Below are 19804 nucleotides of genomic sequence, written 5' to 3'. Positions count from 1 at the left end.
AACAGCTTCCAGGTACGAACCGGAGTCAGACAAGGATGCTTGTTGTCACCATTTCTCTTTCTCCTCGTCATTGATTGGATCATGAAGACATCCACTTACGAGTGTAGGAACGGAATTCAGTGGACGTTGTGGACCCAGCTTGATGACCTGGACTTTGCCGACGACCTTGCACTCTTTTCACACAGCAAACAGCAGATGCAAGAGCAGATCAACGTAGTGGCAGCCACGTCATCACAGGTTGGCCTCAACATCCACAAGGACAAGACCAAGATCCTCAAGATTAACTCCATCAGCAACGACGCAGTCACACTGAATGAAAGCCCCCTGGAAGAAGTGCAGTCCTTCACCTACCTAGGCAGCATCATCGACCAGCAGGGTGGCACAGATGCAGACATCAAAGCAAGGATTGGTAAGGCAAGAGTAGCCTTCCTACAGCTCAAGAACATCTGGAGCTCCAGAGAGCTGTCTTTGGCAGTAAAGATTCGACTGTTCAATTCCAAGGTGAAACCAGTCCTACTGTATGGAGCTGAAACCTGGAGGACAACTAAAACAACCACTAGGAAGATCCATACCTTCATTAATAGCTGCCTTAGAAGGATTCTTCAGATCCGCTGGCCAGACACCATCAGTAACATTCACCTCTTGGAGAGGACTCGTCAATCTCCAGCAGAGGAAGAAATTAGAAGAAGAAGGTAGGGCTGGATAGGACACACACTACGCAAGCAGCCAACCAACATCACCAGACAGGCATTGCGGTGGAACTCCCAAGGCAAGCGGAAAAGAGGCCGTCCAAGAAACATCTGGCAACGCGACCTTCAGGCTGATTGCACAAAAATGGGCTATACCTGGAACCAGTTAGAGCAAATGGCCCAGGATAGAGGACTCTGGAGATCTGTGGTTGGCGGCCCATACCCCGACTGGGGTGACGGGCATGAATGAATGAATGAATTGGCTAGGGTGCCGCATTCTGCTGCCGTTCAGCACATAGTGTCGCATGATGGAATTTGGTTACTTACTATGAGTTTTATGGCCCATCCCATCATTATTTTCTCCACCAGTTAGACCTAATTTCCAACACACCAATTTTGGTTCATTGATTTTCAGTTCCCAGGCATGATCTGAACACAGTCCTGGAGTTCTAGCAGGAGGGCTTTTTGTTTGGACAATCTATCTTTTTGTCTCGCTTTTGCATCTTTTCCCATCGACATTCGTTACAGGTTATTGTGAGGGTTTATGAACTCCCACACACTTTTCACAGGTGAGCTCACAAGTAGGGTCGATGTGTAGGCCCAGGTATCACAACAGACCAAGAGGTCAGTAAGCAAACTAGTGGGGTTGGGAAGTAAGGAGATCGTGAGGAGAGGGTGGATAAACGGAGGCAAACTCTAATGGCCTTTCCTGATTTCCCCAAATCGGATTTTAGATATGTAGGTATAATTTGAGACAAATAGTGTGTTGTTTACTGTAACTTAGTCATATTTGCTTTGATGGATTTGAGTGTGGCTTCCCAGCTAAGAGGTGTGATTTCTTTATGTGTAATTTGCAAGACATAACGTCAGTAGACATGTCCAGGGTGAAAGCCAGGGTTACTTAAAGGAGTTGGTGGTGGAGATGGGGAAAGGAATATCTGCATGGACTGTTTTTGTGCAGGTTTTTCTGTAGTGTTTCTGTACTTGGTACTCAAACCAGCCCCAGGGTGAAATACTCAAGTCTGTCTCACTTTTGGTTAAGAACTTGCCTCCTTTGTAAATGCAGTAAAATCTTAGTTTTGATGGGGGAAATAGTGGAAGATCGGAGAGTGGAATACCTGTTTTTTTTGGAATGGGGGGAGAAGGGTTAGGAAGTGGGTGGGTTAGTGGAGGTGAGGCATGGAAGAGGCCTAGAAGATGAAGAGGAAGGAGGTGGGTGTGGGATGAAGTGGAATTGGATATCCCACCTAGTGGATATTTGCCACTTCTTAAAGCTGTGAGAGAAGGGGCTTAAATTAGGACTGGAGAAGACTTTGTGAGATTGTGGCTGAGGGTGGGATGCCGGAGATGCCATAGGACTACATATATTCTGTACAAAACAGCCACAGGGCTGTGCAAGATCTTCAAGCCATGTATGAAAAGTAGTTATGTCAGACTTTGTGTAGACGTGTGATAAACTTTCCCTTTAAAATAGTTTTGATGTATGAATTTAACTAACTGTTGCTGGATTGTGTGGGCAGATCTTTTAGACATGCTAAAGCGTGGAGGTGTAGCAGGGTGAAGAGCATTGTCTAGATATTGGTGTGAAAGAGCTCCCCGATGAACAGGTCAGGTCCCCGTTGTCTGGGTGCTGTCCAGACGTGGTCCTCCCCTGAACTTCACTGTCTAAAAAGACACATGCCCTCCAGGAGTGTGAGAGGGAAAGGAATACAATAAATGCAAACAACTGAAGTTTGCTCTTGCGAAAAGTAAAATCAAGTGCCACCCATCGTCGGACTCCCATTCTAGTCCTCATACATGGACTGGTCCCTTACTGGCGTTGCAGGAGAGGAGACTTCTGGGGAGAGACCCCCAGGCAGTGAGGGTAGTGGCTTTATGGCTCAGTAGCTATGTGTAAGGGGCTTCCATATTGTGGAGAGAGAGCTTGAGTAGCACCTGGTGGGTGCTGCAGTCCAATGAGAATTACACTGGCTGACTAGTGTCTTGCAGGCGACAGGGCCAAATGTCTGTTTTCTCCCTGTGAATAGTGTTCCCAAATACAGCGAGCCGTGCAGGAACAGGCTTAGCATGGTGGATGGTGAATTAAAGAGCGGTGGCCAGAAGTTGGGAGCATTCAGGCACAGACGGAAGGAAAATGGAGCTGTAGGAGAATGATGCAGCGCAGGGATGAAGTATCGCTGGAGACGGTTGAGGCCCTGAGGCTGGAGGTATTTGGGGTTCTGTTAATCGGCGCCTAGGAATAACATTAGGATCCTGTCCTTCGCAGTGCTGTGGGGGCCAGAGCGAATAGGCTGTGTGGAGATTCTTCTGGCCCTCCTGTCCATGGCTCTTTGCAAATGTGTTGAGGAATGGAGACCCGGAGAGGGACAAAGTGATGGGAGCTAGGCAGTGAAAGAGAAGAAAAGGAGGCACGGGAAGGTCAAGACGACTACTCCATCTGCATTGAACAATGAAGCAAGGGTTTCATTTCTTCAGTGGACTGGAGTCCAGCCTTGAATGTGAGGCTTCTCTGTTCCAGCTCAGACCTCCAGGTTATGGCTTTTCCAGCATCTCCACAATGTACTTCTCAGTATGAAATGCAAATGCCCGCGTCCTGGGGACCAGCTTTCCAGCCCGGCGCGTAGGGCAGAACGCAGCGTGAGAGTGAGTTATTAGCCTGTCTCTCCATGCCTGTGTCTTCTGTGCTCTTTGCCGAAGCACAGCGTTTCCTCTTGTGGGGAGAAGAGGTTGTAAATTTCGAGAGCTCACTCGGTCTCCTCGTACATGCTTTGGTTCCTCTTTATGCTGAGAGTCCTGGACGGGATGCCGATAGCGACTGGGCAGAGCTCTTCTGTAGCTTCTCTGTGTGCAATTTACGATGCATGTCGGGGAGCGCGATTCGACCCCGAGCTGGCTGGCTGGCTGTGGAAATACTGTGACGTTTGCGTAGGGCCTAAGGGAGCTACTTCTAACATGCCCAACGTCCACCGTTCCATTCATGGGACCAGTCGTGCCGTTCGCCTCCAGCTGCCACCACCCTTTGGTGATAAATAAAGAAGTACGTTGCCAAGCAAATTAAAATGAAAGAAGAGAATTGGGCTGTCCTGGAGGCCCAGCACTAGAATACCAAGGGGGGCTACAGGCTGACTTTGAGGGGTGTGGGCGGAGCTGTGCTTAGGGCCCAAGCACTGGAAAGAGTGGATCCGGATTGAGGTGCGTTGGCAGAGTGTTTTGGGAAACCCAACACTGGAGCAGGGGCGGCTGTTGTTGAAAGCGGAGGTGCATTGGCAGAGCAGTGAGGGAAGTTGTGCAGGCAGGCAGGTGCTATCCTATTCCAAGTTCTGGCCACTTCTGTCGTGTCATCAACTCACCCAGCATTTTCATTCCTATTTTTCTTGTCCTAAACAGGCTTCTGTTCCGTTTCCTTCCATAAGGGGGTAACTGGACCCACTAACCGCTGCCAAGCTTTCAGTACAGCTTCCCTTCCCATTGATGGTCCTTCATGAGAATTCCCAATGCGAATGATTCTCTGGTCCACTAAGACCACCTGGGCTAGTGATGCTGCACAAAGTGGCCTTAACCTGGCCAGAGAAGGCTGGTGGAGACTCCCTCCTGTGCAGGGGAAAGTCGCTCTGTCTGAGCATAGCACAGCGGGTGTGGAGAATCAAGGCCAAAGGACCAACACGTTCTTTTCATTTGCTGCTGTGCCTTTCCATGCTTCCCGTGAGGTCATCTTGTTGGAAGCAGGAGGACGGCTCAGGGACTGTTCACCTGCTGTCCTACTGCTGTATTTAATGGGGAAAAAACTCCCATTGACTTGAGCAGGTACCAGAGGAGAGCCTGAAGGATCCACTTCCTTTCATAGTGAATGATAAGGGAAATACCCTCTTGTCTCAGTGCCGTCACCTTTGGCTTAGTAACTTGGCCATTCTGTATGCTAGAGAGTTTCATTAAATTTTGTCTTTATTTCTCTGTTGAAAATATTTCAGTTAGTTTCTTACTGATAAGGGGACTTAGAAGACTTTGAGATCCAGAGTGTAAGGCGATGGGCATGTTAGCAGTGCTATAGGGAGAGAGTTGTGAGCTTGATGGCCATCAGAAGGGCTCAGGATTGACCTTAATTTAGTGTTTTAATTTATTTTCCTGCAAACTGTTGTTTTCTCCCCAGAGCACATGCGTCAGTCTCCTTTTCTCTGAACAGTTTGTCTCTAGTACTGTACGTATTCTCTGTTGTCGTTTGGGCACTTCCTGTGTTGGTTACACTGGCAATAGCAAAGCCTCTAGTGCAGTGTTTTTCAAACGTTTTGTGCTGGTGACCCCGTTTGGATTAAAAAACAATTGTGACCCTCCCCCCACCAGAAAAAATGGTGACGCTCTACCTTCAGCCCTGCTGGGCTCGGGGCTGGGGCTTTCTGCCCTGGTGACCTCATCAAAATAGAGTCTTGACCCACAGTTTGAGAACCGCTGCTCTATCTTTTAGCACTCTCTGGCGACTTTAGAAAGCTCTGGTTGAAGTAGGCTGGTCTTTGGAGAAGTTGGGGAGTGTCGATTGTGAATGTTGTTCTGGTCACGGAGGAAAAGCTTCATCAAAGTGGAAGGCTTTGCAGTGGTTGGGCTCTGGACTTGTGCAGCGTTCTCTGGAAGCTCTCCACAGCTGGATCCTTGGCTTGGCTTGGCTTGTCCTCCATTCTTACACCCTTCATTCGGGGTTTTACGATCTGCGTTGTCCCAGAGGACCACAAGTGTTCTAAGAGCTGCAGCTCATCGCTAGGGATGCGGTCTCCACTGTAGCTGAGACCTGACGTATCAGTGGCTTGGAAGATTAGACCAAGGCCTTAAACTGGCAGTGGAAGGGGACTGGGAGCCGCTGGAGGGACTAGAGCATGTGCTTGATTATGCAAAGTGTGCCCTAAACCATGGAGGAGATGGGAAGCAGTGTTCTGCAAGAGCCACCGAGTCATGGCGTTTAAGACAAGAAGGGACCACCAGATCATGTAGTCTGACCTCCTAGATATCACTGCAGCTTAAATAAATTGGTAATGTGCCATGTGCAGCCCAGTTCTCCTGAGTAGTCCTGCCACATCACACGAGTGTGCAGAACCCTGCCTGTCATAACACACGTGATGCACCAGTGTTATTGTAGGTTGGATCACGAGTGCTAAGCTGCAAGCCTGCAATGAGATCTGCATTGAGAATGCACGAGTGCTTAGCACTTAGCACGTCCAGCTTAGCATTCGTGACCCACCCTACAGTAACGCACCAGTGGTGCACGGCGCATGGGGATGGCCTTTTAATAACAGCCCAGTTTGCACATGCAAATGTGCTGATGGGATTCAGCTGTAGGTTTCTAAATGGGTGCTGCTGCCTACAACCAGTCCAACGCTTACTGTTGTGTGAGAAATTGGGAGAACCCGCCACGGTGTCCCTCTGACATAGTCACAACCTTTGGGCTACTGCTGCACACCCTTCCACGTGCAGCGGGAAAGCCAGAGTTAATCCATAAAATGAAAGGCTGCTGTGTCGGTGAGTGACATCAAGAGAAAGCAGCCTCCTCTCTCCCGGGCCGTTCTGCATCTCTCCCTTTTGTGCGAAAAGCCTCCTGCTCCAAGTGCTGGAATCTCCTACGCAGATTTCCCCCTGCTCTTCTTTCCTCCCCTCCCATCTTTTACAATGTTACTGTTGCAGCTGCTTCTCCCAACCCCCCTCCTTCATTTTCCCCCCCCCCAGCTCTTCAGCAGGGGCTGCACCGAGTTTGTGTGACCTTAGCACTATATTCATGCGTTAGGAGTTACCTTCCATAATGATGTGGACTGATTAGGTTAGTCGGCTAGTGGCAGCAGCAGCGATCAGACGTGACATGTTCTAATGATTCACTAAGGCTTAGCAGGCTGCGTGTAGGGGGGAGCATCGAGTGGTTTGGGGGAAGGGGGTGGGAAGGCGGGGGCCCCACAGGTGCCGACAAAGACTTTGACCTTTGCTGCTATAATATCAGTGTTTCACAGGCAGGGCGGTTCGGTAACCCACTTTCAGCCCATCAAAAATTGATTTAATTGCAATTTTTTCCCCCAATTAGGAGCACTGGAGCTTGACTAATTGGAGTAATAGAGAGTAATAAGGCTCCGATAAAAAGCCTTCCTCTGCCTCCTTTGTATCTTGTGTCATTGCCGGCCAGAGGTCAGGGCGCTTGCATATTCGATTAGGCAGAGTTGCCTTCATTTGTACAAATTAGTTTACCCAACAGTAATTAAAATGCCAGTGCTGGTCGGGCAGAGCTGAATACAATTGATGGGCACGTTGGTGAAGGATTTGACAGCTCTGGTGGCCTCCCTTCCCAAAGCGTGTCAGTGCTGAACCAAAGGCTACACAACCCACAGACCTGTGCGGTTAGCATTGCAGCTCCCGCATTCTCGGCTCTTCTCTCTGGACTCGCGTCCTCCCCATATGCCTCTTATTCCCCTTTCGTCTGTCCCATCCCCGCCCCCGGTCTCTGCCGACAGCTCCCTGCCTCACCCTCCCCGTTCCCAGCGGCCGGGCTCTGGGGAGTAATAACTCCTTTGTTTCCCGGTTTGATGGTTCTCCGTATACAATCATCTCCAAAATGGAACAACGACGTCCAATTCCAGAGGGAGGGGGAGAAGGAAAGGAAAGGAGCTTGCACGTGTCAGCTGGATTCTGGAATCCAGATCCCTCAAGAGCAGACTGGGGCCGGGGAAGCAATCTGTTTACAGTACAGGGGAAGGGCATAAGCCTGGGGCATGAGGGAGTGTTAGAAAAGAAGGATCCATATGGTGTCAGAGTTGGATGTTAAAAGGGGGTTTTCACCTTGGGCCGTTGAAGTCTTCGCGTAGCCTGCGGGTCCAGCTCAACTGGAGCTGATCCTGCAAGCATTTAATTTGCCAGGGCAGAAGGTATGGATCAGCAAAGGGGTCTTCCGCCTTTGTGGCCACGACTGATCCCAAGAGCTTTGCAAACTATGTCTGTGCTGGAATCGTTTCCCCTACCTCTGAAATGTAGCCACCGCTAGCCAGTCATTTTAACAGCTCACAGCAATGCTCCATAGCAGGTTCGGAGAGGAAGTAAGAGAGATACTGTGATTAGTTGAAACTGCAGGGGGAATCTACAGAGGTAGAATGGAATCGCCGCAGCTGGAATTTAGCCAGGATACTCCCAACTATTGCCAAAAATGCCATTGTATCTTTAATGACCACAAATCAGTGAGGAGTTTTGTATCTCCTCCAAAGGTAGCATCAGAATACTTGAGGGGGTGATATCCCATGAAATGCCAGCTCTGTGGTAGGTAGGGTTTGTAGCTGGAGATGGACTGGGCTTTTGGGGAGACCTGAATTTTCTTCCCATACAAAGTGTTCTGTGTTAAGTATAAAATCTTCAAAAGACTAAAGAAGCTCCTTGCTTTAGCCTTTGGAAAGCAGGTGGGGTGTGAAGCTTGTGAAATGATTGGGAACAAATGCCAAGTGAAGTCCCCAACCCTCCCGTGCAGAAATGGACATGTAGTCACCGTGGGCCCACCCAGGCGGTCACAACATGAACACGAGTGCCTGACGGCATCACTCATCTCGCACTTCTGGAGGGAGCACTTCGGATGGGACTGAAGAGTCTTCCCCACTGGCACTTCCACTGTCCTGTGAAGGAGGAACATCCTGAGAGGCACCATCTCTGTTAGAAAGCCCGTCTGAATGGCTGGGTTTGTGTTAAATAGAACATAGGAATTGTCAGATGGGATCAGATCCCAGGTTCATCTAGTCCAGTGTCCCGCCTTCGATAGGGGCCAGAACTAGGTGCTCCAGGAGAAGATCTAAGCCCCCTGCATCAGCCGATGTGGGGTAATCTGCCCCCATGTTCAGTCTCACCGCTTCTCTGTAGGTAGAGATGGGCTTAAGCCCTGAAACATGAAGGCTTTATCTCCCTTGCAAAATTCTTATAAATATGATAACGCTGGATATTCTTGATTATTCACATAAATGTCCAATCCTTACTGAATCTTGTTCAGTTCTTGTCCTCAACAGCTCCCAGGGGCAGTGAATGCCACAGTCTAATTATGTGTTGTGTAGAAAAAGAAATTTCCTTTGATCAGTTTAGGATTTCCCCTCTGTTTAATTTCATTGAATGCCCCCTTGGCCTTGTTCTTGTGTTGTATGACAGGGAGAACACAGGTTCCCCATGTATCATTTCTAGAGAGGATATCATGTCTCCTCTTACTGTCTTCTCTCTAAGGTAACAATCCCCATCTTTTCACTCTCTTCAGAGGAGACTTTTTCCAGCCCTTGGTCATTCTCATCTCTCTTCAGTGACCCTCAGGTTCCTTTCCTGAGGTGATAGTTAATTTAGAACCCTGTAAGATATCTGAGTAGCTTAAACTTTTCCTCCCAATATCCATTGCTTTGTATTTATCAGCATTGAATTTCATTGGCTGCAGTGTTGCCATTTCACCTGGAGCGCGGTTAGTTTTGGTGAAGGGAGCCGGGCTAACAAGCCTGAAGGCCTCTATCTATAGACCAGGGTCAGTGGGGCAAGGGCAGTGGTTTGCCCTACATCACCGAAGACCTGCATGAGCTCCATTCACTCTTTGGCCTCTAGCAGTCATTAAAAGGGTCTGCTTCCTCCACTGGCCCCATTGACACCATATCGATCCTTCTCTTTAATCTCTGCAATGAAAGACCCCCAACCACATGGGGGAAATCTCATCCCGCTGCTATATGCAGTTGAGACTTTTCTGTAACTGTTGTTAATCTGGGTTGTGTTCTTCTAGGCTGGCGGGTATCGAAGTCTCTCTGAACATTGGAAGCCTGCGGCTGCAATCCAGTATGAGAGCACTAGAGTGGAACGGCCCAGGGGAGTGGGAGAGCTGCAGGTTTCGGGCCGGGAAGCAGCAGTGTGCAGCTCTCTTTAGATGATGCTTTAGAGAGTTGGGATGACTGGGAGTAAGGAGAAGAGGACCCTAATCCCTACCACAGGCTGGTTGGCGGTCAGAATGGCAGGGATTAGAGCTTGCGGTTCCTCCCACCTCTCCATTCCTATTGATTTACCTCCATGTTAATTTAGACCTGTGGCCGCGGTCAAAGAGGCTTGTTGCATACCTTCTGTGTCTGCAAAGCAAGGGGCTTCTCTCTCTCTCTCTCTTTTTTTTTTTTTTTTAAAGGAAAAAATCTTAAGAACCCAATTGCCCGCTTGACTGGTTCCCGAGCTGCTATTATGTTTCTAACCACAGTAATTGGCTTTACTAGTTATTAATGGATTATGTTAAAGGGAAAAAAAGAGACAAAACCCAACACCTAGCTTTGTAGTTCTAGGCTTCGTTGACCAAAATGCTGCCTACGAAATTGGCGGTCAATTGCAGAGTTGTTGAAGTGACTCTGTTTTGTGCCGCTCTGTACTTAACAGCCTGTCAGCATTTCCATTCTAACACCCCTCCTGGCTATTCTGTAAGGAGCTGGCGGTGAGGGCTGGCATGGGGCAGGGAACCTGGGCCTTCAACATATTGGTCCAAGAGCGTGTCATGTTGGATCATGTCTGAAAAACAAATGCTGTGCTGATTTTTCTACGTTAAAGTGACATGGTGGCCACCATCAGTTACTTTAAAGAGGCTTTCCCCCACCTCCTGTAACAGCTGGAGTGTGGGTGGTGCCAGGTCCCCACCCCTTCCTGGTAATATAGTTGGTGGGTGCTAGAGTTTATGGCCAAGGGAGGGCTGATCTTTCAGCTGAAACGTAGAGCGAGAAGACAGAGAATCCTGGATTCCAATCCAGTTCTACCCCAGACTTGCTTGGTGACTTGGGCGAGTCATTTTCCCCTCTCCATGCCTCCGTTTCCCTTTCTCTAACATGGGGATAATAACGCTTGCCTACCTCACAGAAGGCTGAAGATGAATTAATTAGTTAGTTAAAGCAGTCAGAGACCCTCCCCGAGGTGGAAACTGTGATAAATCCAAGGGATTTCTTAAAAAATTATTCTGGCTATTTTAACAGCTTGGCTGTTCACCATCATCTGGGTCCTTATTCTGGTTTGTCCTTGCAGCTGCCAAGCATCCTGTGCCACTCCAGAGTACATTAAAGCTCAGCTTGATATCAGTCTGGATTTAAAGCTGAGACTCCATTTCCTGCATTTGAGCTATGCCCATCACTGTGATTTTGGGGGTATCTTCTTGGCAGTTTGTAATAAATTAGACCTTCTGAAAGATAATTTATAGCAAATCTCGTCGTAAGTTGATGATTTTCTGGTTCAGGGTGGAGGCTGGCACAAAATCAGCAATGTGGAGAATTGCCACACGTGACTGAGTTTCTGCAATTAGAGGTCTGGGACTGGGTCCTGCCTTAGTGAATTGGTTCAAGACCAGGCATTGTAGAGTGACTTCTGGAGCCCAGAAGTACATCAGCGAGTCTGTATTCATCACATGGGATTTTTGAACGGACGTTGTAGGAATGTGGAAATGAAGCCAAGTTATACGGCAAGAGAGTCCAATCCGTTATAGTGGTGGGTGTTTCTAACAGGCGTCTGGCCTGTCACTGCTGTGAAAGCGCTGCACATTTTTTGCTGGCTGATTCCACGCATGACCAGAAAGTAACCGTGCGGTTTATGCAGGGTTTATACACCGTTATGTGGAGTCCTGTGATAGTGGCATTGTTGAGGAGGCACTTTCCCACGTATGTTATAACTTACAGCGCTCCAGCTCTTCCAGTCTGAGGTCCCCACACAGCTCTGCCAACGTTCCTAAGTCCTGACCTGCAGCATTCTCTGCTATTCCAGTCCTGGGTTCCTCCGCAGTGTTGTGTGTCGTGGCCAACTCGTGGGGATCCGGGGTAGACCTCCTCAGCACCAGCCATTCTCCTCCTTCAGATCCTTCCTCCCAACACTCCTTGGCCATGATGCTTCTAAAAAGCGTGACAGTGGTTAGGCTCCTGATGTGCTGAGACTGCTACCTGTCACGCTGACCAATGTTTTCTCATTGGTTTCTTGTATTCCCCTGTCGGTCTCACTGTGTCCATCTGTTCTGTCTTACGCTTAGATTACGAGCTCCTGTGTTTGTACCTGCACTAGCACACGGCTGGGGCCCCTAGGCACGAACAGAATAACAACGTTCTTGGTGTCTCTGCTGTTTCTTGCCCTGAATTAGAAATGTTTTCCATAGCACAGCTCTTCTTCACGCTCCAAGGGGAGATGGCTGATGCTGGGGTTTTTTTTGTTTTTTTTTTGACAGTTCCTTTGTGACTGGGACAGCTTGCTGTGGACACACGTCTCCTCTGAGAATCTGGGACTTAGAGAGGTAAGCATGTGGCCAGACCTTACTGTGCATGTTTCATTGGGGGGGGGGGGGAGAAATGCACAGCTGGGGCTGCCTGTAACCTGACTGTCTGCAGTTTGCCAACTTAGTCATTTGTCAGCCATGGGGCAAAGGAAGGTGTAGAGGTGAGATCTCAAGAAAAGTGACTTTCAGTTCCTCAGAATAAGGGGGGAGGGGGAGAGTTTCAGGGTAGACATGAGGCAACTCAGCTTGAAAGAAGGCCCCCGAGCCAAGAGGGAGTGTGCAGAGAAGAGGCCGAGATTGGGAGTGTGGTAATAATTGGGGTGCGGGAGAAGGGAGGGAGGGGACTGATGTCAGAGACAGGAGTTGCGGAATGACACAAACTTCAGATGTACATCTAAAAAACTTCCCTGTGGAAAGTATTCCACACCCTGAGATCTCAGTCGGGAACTGAGACATGGGCCTCTTCAAATGACTGGACAAAGCACTAGACAACCAGTAATTGTCAATAATTCTGTATCATCAAAGATGGGTTGGGTGATCTAAAAGGGCTTCTTCCACCTTTGTCCCCTGTGAGCTTCAAACCGTATGCCTACGTAACCGCGACCAATAACCTTTTCCCTAGCCGTATCCCAGAGGGCAGTGTGTCTAGTGAACTGAACATTTCAGAAGCCCCTTGCTCTCATACAACTCCTGCATATTCTTCCAGCTTCTGAAGATAAAGAGAGAGACATGGATATTGTACAGAGAGTAGGAAATCCCCTCCGATTTTGTTCCACAGAACACAGTTCAGCAGAGATGGTGTGAAACTCTTTTACTGTACTTGAGTTCAGGTGTTAATATGCAACTTCTTTGGCCCTGAAAGTCCCCTTCTTCCCCGGTGCCAGGGATTCAGCATCTATGTGCTCCAACATTCCAGTGAAAGGGATTTCCTATCCTGTCTTGTTTTAGTACAAAGAACAGACTGGCTGGAATTTTTTTCTTGAGCAGATAAAGAACCAGTTGACATAGTTTATTTAGCTCGTTCAAGAACAAGGGGGGATATTCAGTGAAATTAAAAGGTGGGAAATTCAAAACCCATGAAAGGAAACAATTTTTGTAGGCATGCAATTAGCCTGCGGAACTCATTGCTACAGGAAGTAATTGAGGCCAAGAATGTAACAAGATTCAAGAGAGGATTGGGCTTTCATATGAATATCAAGACTATCCAGTTATAATTAATTCACATCTGCTACTGTGGGTTTCTTGCACCTTCCCCAGGAACATCTGGTGGTGGCCACTGTCAGACAGGGTACTGGCCTGGGTGGATCTGGGGTATGATCCAGTTTTTCAATTCCCACATTTGGAATAGCCCATAGTTGACGGAGATGGAAATGGCCAGCACCCCTGCCATGCTGAGTGTTCCCTGCTGCCTGTTCTCCAGCACTTTGCCTAGTCCCATGTAAACACCCCAAGAAATGGGGCTTCTCCCCTTTCCTCTGGGAGATTGTCTCCCAGCCAAATAGCTCTCACTGGTGGGAACTGTTCCTTGATATCCAGTCGACATCTTTCTTTGCTCGGTTTCATCCTAGCAGTCCTTGTTGTACCAGCTTGTGCCACAGGCACTAGCTCCTCCTCAGCGATGTGTGTATTGTCTCTTGAAAGTACTTGTACATCTCCTATCACCCCTCCTCTTTGGTTGCTTTTTGGTCAAGATATGTGTTCTATACGGTCCCTCTCTAGCTAAATCGCCCTTTCAAGCAGTTGAGTTATTTTAGTTACATTTATCTGGATTCTTCCCAATTTGCCAACATTTCTCTGCTGTTGAGATGCCAGGGGCTGAGCACAGGGAAATCTGGAGGTCTAGTTCTGCTTAGCCGTTTCTGCTTGTAGTTCACCATGGTGAAGGGTTGAATAGTGACTTGGTAATTTCATGTGATCACCTAAATGTGTCTTTTCCTTCAGTCTTAATACGTGGCAGAGGCTAACGGTCTGGGTCTCTGCATGGCGGCTGTCGGGGTGTAATGCAGTCTGGGAAAGCACTGGCCGTAGGACTCCGCACAGGCTGGGTTCCAGTCCTGCAACTAAACTCCGCCGAAGGGAGGTTTGAGGTTGACTGCCTGGGCGTCTCTGTGTACTGAGGAGTGAACAGCACATGTACGACAAGATCACAGTAGCACAGCACAGCTGTACATGACGGGTGTGCTCCGCGTAGGCCTGGAAGAGCAGGGAGGGAGGCCTTGCACATCAGGATTGAGGGGTGCTGGCCAAGCTGAGGGTGGGGGTCCAGGACTGAAATGTCAGGGGGGGCTGTGGATTAGGATTGAGGGGCTGGAGAAATGGGTGGGGTGTGTGTCAGGACTGAGGTGCACTGGCAGAGCTAGGGGGTTCGGTTTGAGGGCTGAGACAGAAGCAGTTTTATTTACAGGCGCTGGCTGTCACAGCTGGCTGTATACGCTGCTATTCTATAGTTGTAGTTGATGATTTAAAGTTTTCAGTTTTATTATATCTTTAAAGAAAAACAAAGGTCCTGTCATAATTGATGCTGTCCGGAATTAACCCTGGCACGTGCTGTTTGGCGACCTGGGCGGTGAGCTGTTCGGTTCCAGACTGGTCCTGGATGTTGAGCTGATGGGGGCCCTTTGGGTGCATAGGCAGGCTCCGAGACCCTGGCCGTGCTGGGGCCTCTGGTGCTCTTGAACTCCTGGCTGCTCTCGAATGAAAGCATCTGCCAGGAGCGAAGGGACGGGCTCCAGGGCTAAGAGGCTGGTCGGTCCAGCAGCCTGTCCCAGAGGAGCCCAAACAGATAATAAAGCTGTGCAGAAAATAGGATTAAGGTAACAAGCAGGCATGAAGGAGTTTGATCTTTCAATAAGGCCAAAGCCTGATTGACAGGCAGCTCAAAAAGCTGGGACAGCCAAGCCAATGGGCCTAGCTCATCGGGCCGATTCTTCCCTCTTCAGCTGTCCCAGCTGGAGTGCAACCCTGGGCCCTGTCTGTGGGGCTGCGGGAGATCCCCATGGTGGGCCGGGGTCCTGCGAGGATGCACTGACGCAGGCTTCTGGGTGGAGAGCTCACTTCAGGGGAAGAGCAAGTGGCTGCTGGTGAAATGTGTGGCTCGGGTGGAAGGCAAAGCAGCTCCGTGGGCGGCGCGGCGGGACGGACGATCTCAATCCCAGCAGTTCTCAACCTCTCCGTATAACATCCCTCTCCCCAGCCAAGGGCCACTGCTCGGGACACCTTTTCTGAGCCCGTTGGCGTCGCTCCTATGCTGACCAGGAGTAGTGTCCATAGGAAAGCACTATGGGCTGCTCCTCCAGGGTCTGGGCACGCTGTCTCCACAGCACTGCCAGCCCTGACTGGCTCAGGAAGCCAGAGACCATCCACGGGAACTAAGTCCCTGGATCTCTAGAAATAGCAGAGCCTCTCGAGCTGGCATGTCCTTTGCAAATGTACCTGCTCAGAGCTATTGGTGAGGGTTGAAAGGCAGCACCCGTGCAGAGTGTTTCTGCTACCATCAGTCAGCCGGAGTGGGAATACAGTCATCACTGACCACCTCTCTGCGAGCGCCCTGGGCTATTTTCTGACCTGGGACGGCCATGCTGCTCCTCCTGACAGGCTGGTGGGAGCTGCATGTGTGTGTCTGAGAGCAGGTCTTCACCTGCCTCTGCCTCTCACAGTGAAACCCCCAGGAACTCGGAGCGTGGATCAGCCCCCAGTTGTCATGTCAGTGCTCCTGTTGTCCAACACCCGACACTAAGCTGTGGTGATCTCCTGAGAATTCCTGTTCCCTTGGGGTGGGTGGTCTCTTGAATTCTCCACAGCTGAGAGTTGGAACTTGCTGCAAAAGATTTAAAGCTAAATAACTGGAGAATCCTGATCATCTTAGTTCCAGACTGGATAAATCCTTGGCTGATACTTGTACTTGTCATTCTTGGCATGAAGGTGTTAGGCCCTTTTCTGTTCTCTGGGGTGGCCTGTTGCTTCGCAGTGAGGGATGGGGACGAGGACAATGTCTTCACCTGGAAACTCCTTCTGAGCCTTGCACAGGGTTGGCTGGAGTTTGGGATGAAGATATTTGTTGGGGGAGGAGAGGCATGGTCAGCTGATGGCATCGGACCAGAGCAGCACAGGCAATTTGCAGAACTGAGTCGAAGGCAGTGGGATGACCCTGTAATGCCCAGTCATTGACTGCTGGCTGACATTCCAGCCGCAGGCACACAGCTGGTCCTTTCGCCTGGCGTGAATAAGACCTGTTGTTCCCGAACGAGTATTTTGAGGCGATCCCGTAGACTCTGTCCTCCGGGACATATCGTGGCATCTTAACGCCTTGTGCTGTAGTGACTGGAAGTCGCCCCGTTGCTTCAGCTTGACACTATTGCCATTTCGGTCCCAAAGGTGTTTGGGGAGGCTCTTAGTGCCCTGCAAGCTCACCTTCGCAGACGTGGGACCATCGGAATTGCCCCAGGAAGTTCTTGGATGGAAATCCTGGCGGGTCGCTCCACTCTGCCAGGTCTGAGTGCACTGGGGATGCTACAGCGCCGTCCTTATGAGAAATGCTGTTACGGTGCATCTCGTGGCGCGGCCAAAAGTGAGGGCAAAGAATCTGCAGTAGGGAACAGGCCTGCCTCCGCCGGGACTACGTGCCCCAGGCCTTCCCATCGTTAGCATGGGGAATTCTGAAGTTCTGCCTCGGGAGGTGGGCTAGGGCTGGCAACCAGGTCGTCCTGACTTCTAACCCCTGCCGTCCTGCTGATTCCCTCTGACTTCCCTTCAGCAAGGCACTTGACCTTCCTCTGCCCGTTATGGGGCATGACCCTTCTCGCCTGTGTCCATGGTGCGCCATGTGCCAGGCGCTCCCTCTCCGTCCCAGCTGCCCATGCCCGCTTCGTGTTAAACCCTTCCCGAAAACGTGTTTTGTCGACAGGCGCTATCAGGGCTCAGTAAAAGTACTGTCCCCAGCCCATTTGAAGGGCAAGGTGGTGTGGGAAGGAACCTTCCTCGGAGTCTCCCAGCGCACTTGGTGTAGATTCTGAACTCCTTGGGACGTGTCTGCTTGTCTGTCTGGAACCGCACTGAGTTCAGTATCCCTGCTCAGCAAGTAAGGAGCCCCCGGGTCATGGCCGGCCCAATTACACCTCTGGGATTGTGAGGCCGCTTTTTAGAGCAGAAACCCTGCCTGCCTTCAGGCATAGCCATCAGCTAACCCCTTGGGCAGGTTATCCCAGATCTGTCCATTCTGGGGTCTCTGCACCGGCCTGGGGAGCAGCTGGTTCCGGAGGGACCATTGTTCTGATCCAGTAAGGCTGTCCCTGTGTCCTGAACACTTGGAATATGCAAAGCACCACGCTGTCCTTTTGTAAACCTGCAGCGTGCTACTCCCCCAGAGGCACATGGGCCCTGAGACACAGGAGAAGGCATGTTAACTGTGCTAAGGTTAAACAGCCGCGGCTTCTCTCTTCCTTTGAAATCTCCCAACTCTTTCCTTTGAAAGCATTTGTGGCAGCTTGTTTTCTTTTCTTTTCTATTTTAGAGAACCCTCTAATTTCTCTTTTGGGTCCCTCCGTCCCCCGAGCCCTTTGAAATCGGCTTTACGCCGTCTCTGACACCAAACTGACACTTTGCGTTTCCCCACTTCTTAGCCCTTTATGGCAACAGATGTTGAAATTTTGTATCCCTTTTATCTGTCCCTCTTCGCCCTCTTCCTGTAATTAGGTTTCCCTTGTTAGCAGTACAAAGTGGGCTGGTGCTGCCCGGCCTTTTGAGCCATTGTGTATGAGCACATGTGGGTTGGTTTTTTTTTTTTTGGAAAGGTCCCTTCCCCCTTAAGTGGTAGGGGTGGTGTGGACGAAGGCTGCAGCTTTTTTCTTCTCCATTTATCTCTGCCACCTTTTCAAAGGGATGAAAAAGAGCGACCGAGGGGAAGATGCAGAGCTGCATTTCTTGACCCAGTCAGGCCTCCTGCCTCCTCTTCAGGTGTTCCAGGCAGGGCCCCTTTGATGTGGGTGGGAAGCTAGCGCTGTGCACAAAGCCAGGTGAAAGGTGCGGGGCTTCACAAAAGCTGCTGGGAATAGGGGAGAGGGGAGTTCCAGGTGTGTGCACTGGGCACGCTGCCGAGAGGGCGGGGGAAGGTTCCTGCCGCGTCAGTAATACACCTCTGTGTGTGTCCGGGATCAGGCCCCAGTGCTATGAAAACAAAGCAGGAGCGGCCACGCAGGACATGCCACCCGAAGGAGCTGCACCCGCACTTTGCTGAACTTGCTGCTGCTTGGCCTGTTGACTGATCCGCTTTAGTATCTGTTCGGGTAACGTGAGCCAGGTCCCCCTCAGCTCTTGCAGGGGAGTGGAGTGGATGCACTAACAGGCCTCTTCTGTCTCAAACCATATTAATCCTATCTACATTTGTAGCTTTTAACATAAAGACCAACGCCACCAGAGCAGCTGGCAGCAGGGCTGGTGCGTCTTTACATTTGTGTCTTCACCTTTCTGGATATTCTGATTGAGGACAGACGCTTTAGTTATTTTAAATCCAGGCTTTCTAAGTCTCGTGCCCAGTCCTGCAAGACTGTACTCGGCGTAGCCCCACTGATTCACTGGGACCAGTTGGGTGTGTAGGGGTACTCGGGAGAATAAGGGTTTGCAGGATCAGATCCGAGTTATAAGCTGTATTTCTGACTCTTCACAGAGAGAGTTTTGTCGAGGGATAGGTTTTGGTACATCATGGAAGTTTTAGATCTGTGTCTTCTGTTAAATTCCACCAAAGTCCTGCAGAAAGTGAAACCTTACAGCTTGGAGAGTTTAAACAAACCCTAGGGGATCCTCCAGGATTTTAGGATGTGCGGGGGAGGAGGAAGGGGAGCAAACCAGTTAAGTAATTTTGATGTAGTACATCCCAAATGGGGAGAGAGGTCGCTGGTAGAAACTCCCACCAGAGTAAGCCACTTAAGTCGGCTCCCTCTTGATAGTTAAAAATGGAGAGAGGTTGCCAAGAGGCGGGAATGATATTGTAGGATGGTAAACATCTGGCATGGATGCCACCTTTTAGGGCTCTGGAGACAGGGACTGAGAAATGGCTGTAGACCCAGAATTCACCCAGCCTCCTACAGTACCTTGGTTTTGCTGATTCGTTATTGCCTGGGCTTATGGAGTGTTTGTTTTTACATATAGCTGGTTACTTTGATAGAGTCCCAGATTCTAATGCCGTGTTGTGTCCCCTTTGGATTATTTGGGGAACTGAAGTCCCGTATTGTCCCCAGAACTCTAAATAAAAGGGGGTAGTGGGGTGGGAGGTAATACGGTCTAGTGGAGTGGGGGTTCCTCTCTCAGCTGACCCCTGGACCTGCTCTGTGACCTTGTGTAGGTCATGTCACCTCTGTTCCCTTCCCTGCGTCCTGTCTGTTCAGGCTGTAAGCTCTCGGAGGCAGGGCCTCTGTCTGGGTGCTTTGAATGACGCTCAGTGTGGCAGGGCTCTTGTCTTGTTCGGACCTTCCAACTTTACTGCAGTACAAATAGTCCTAATAAAAAGGACGCATTACGCAGCTGGATGGAGAGATCGGATCCAGGTTTTAGTTCTAGTTAAAAGAAAAATAGACGGATACTTTTAGGAATGAAGATGGATCTTCTGCCTTCAGGCACAAACTGATTGCCTGAGAGATCAGGAAGGAATTTGAGGAAGGAAGGAACCTCTCCAGTTCCCCAGGTAACCCAAAGGCATTACCTGAGTTTTTCTTGCCTTCCTCTGAGGCATCCAGGCATTGGTCATTGTCAGAGGCAGGATGCTGGGTTTGATGGGCCAGCTATCAGATCCCATGTCTCTTGGACAGCAGCTTCTTGCGATGTCTCCATTAGCTGTATCCAAAGGTCTGAGTCTTGTCTGAACGTGTGATATCTTTTCCTGGGG

The 19804-nt window shown here is 49.9% G+C and overlaps 1 protein-coding gene across 2 annotated transcripts in view; it reads left to right on the top strand.

The window, feature by feature from the left end:
- The window catches only part of FBXW4 (F-box and WD repeat domain containing 4), an 88273-nt gene that overhangs the window by 55302 nt on the left and 13167 nt on the right, over positions 1–19804 (top strand). The window contains exon 6 of one of the 2 annotated variants that reach the window (XM_045023432.1): positions 11881–11946. The exons of the other annotated variant lie outside the window; for it this stretch is intronic. Within the exon in view, the coding sequence (XP_044879367.1) occupies positions 11881–11946 (66 nt within the window). The remainder of the gene's footprint in view (positions 1–11880; positions 11947–19804) is intronic. 2 annotated transcript variants of the gene reach the window in all.

The sequence above is a fragment of the Mauremys mutica genome, chromosome 7 (genome assembly GCF_020497125.1).
Source record: "Mauremys mutica isolate MM-2020 ecotype Southern chromosome 7, ASM2049712v1, whole genome shotgun sequence".
Lineage (NCBI taxonomy): Eukaryota > Metazoa > Chordata > Testudines > Geoemydidae > Mauremys > Mauremys mutica.
The sequence above is the reverse complement of the archived record's forward strand: the minus strand, read 5'-3'. Positions and strand labels throughout refer to the sequence as shown.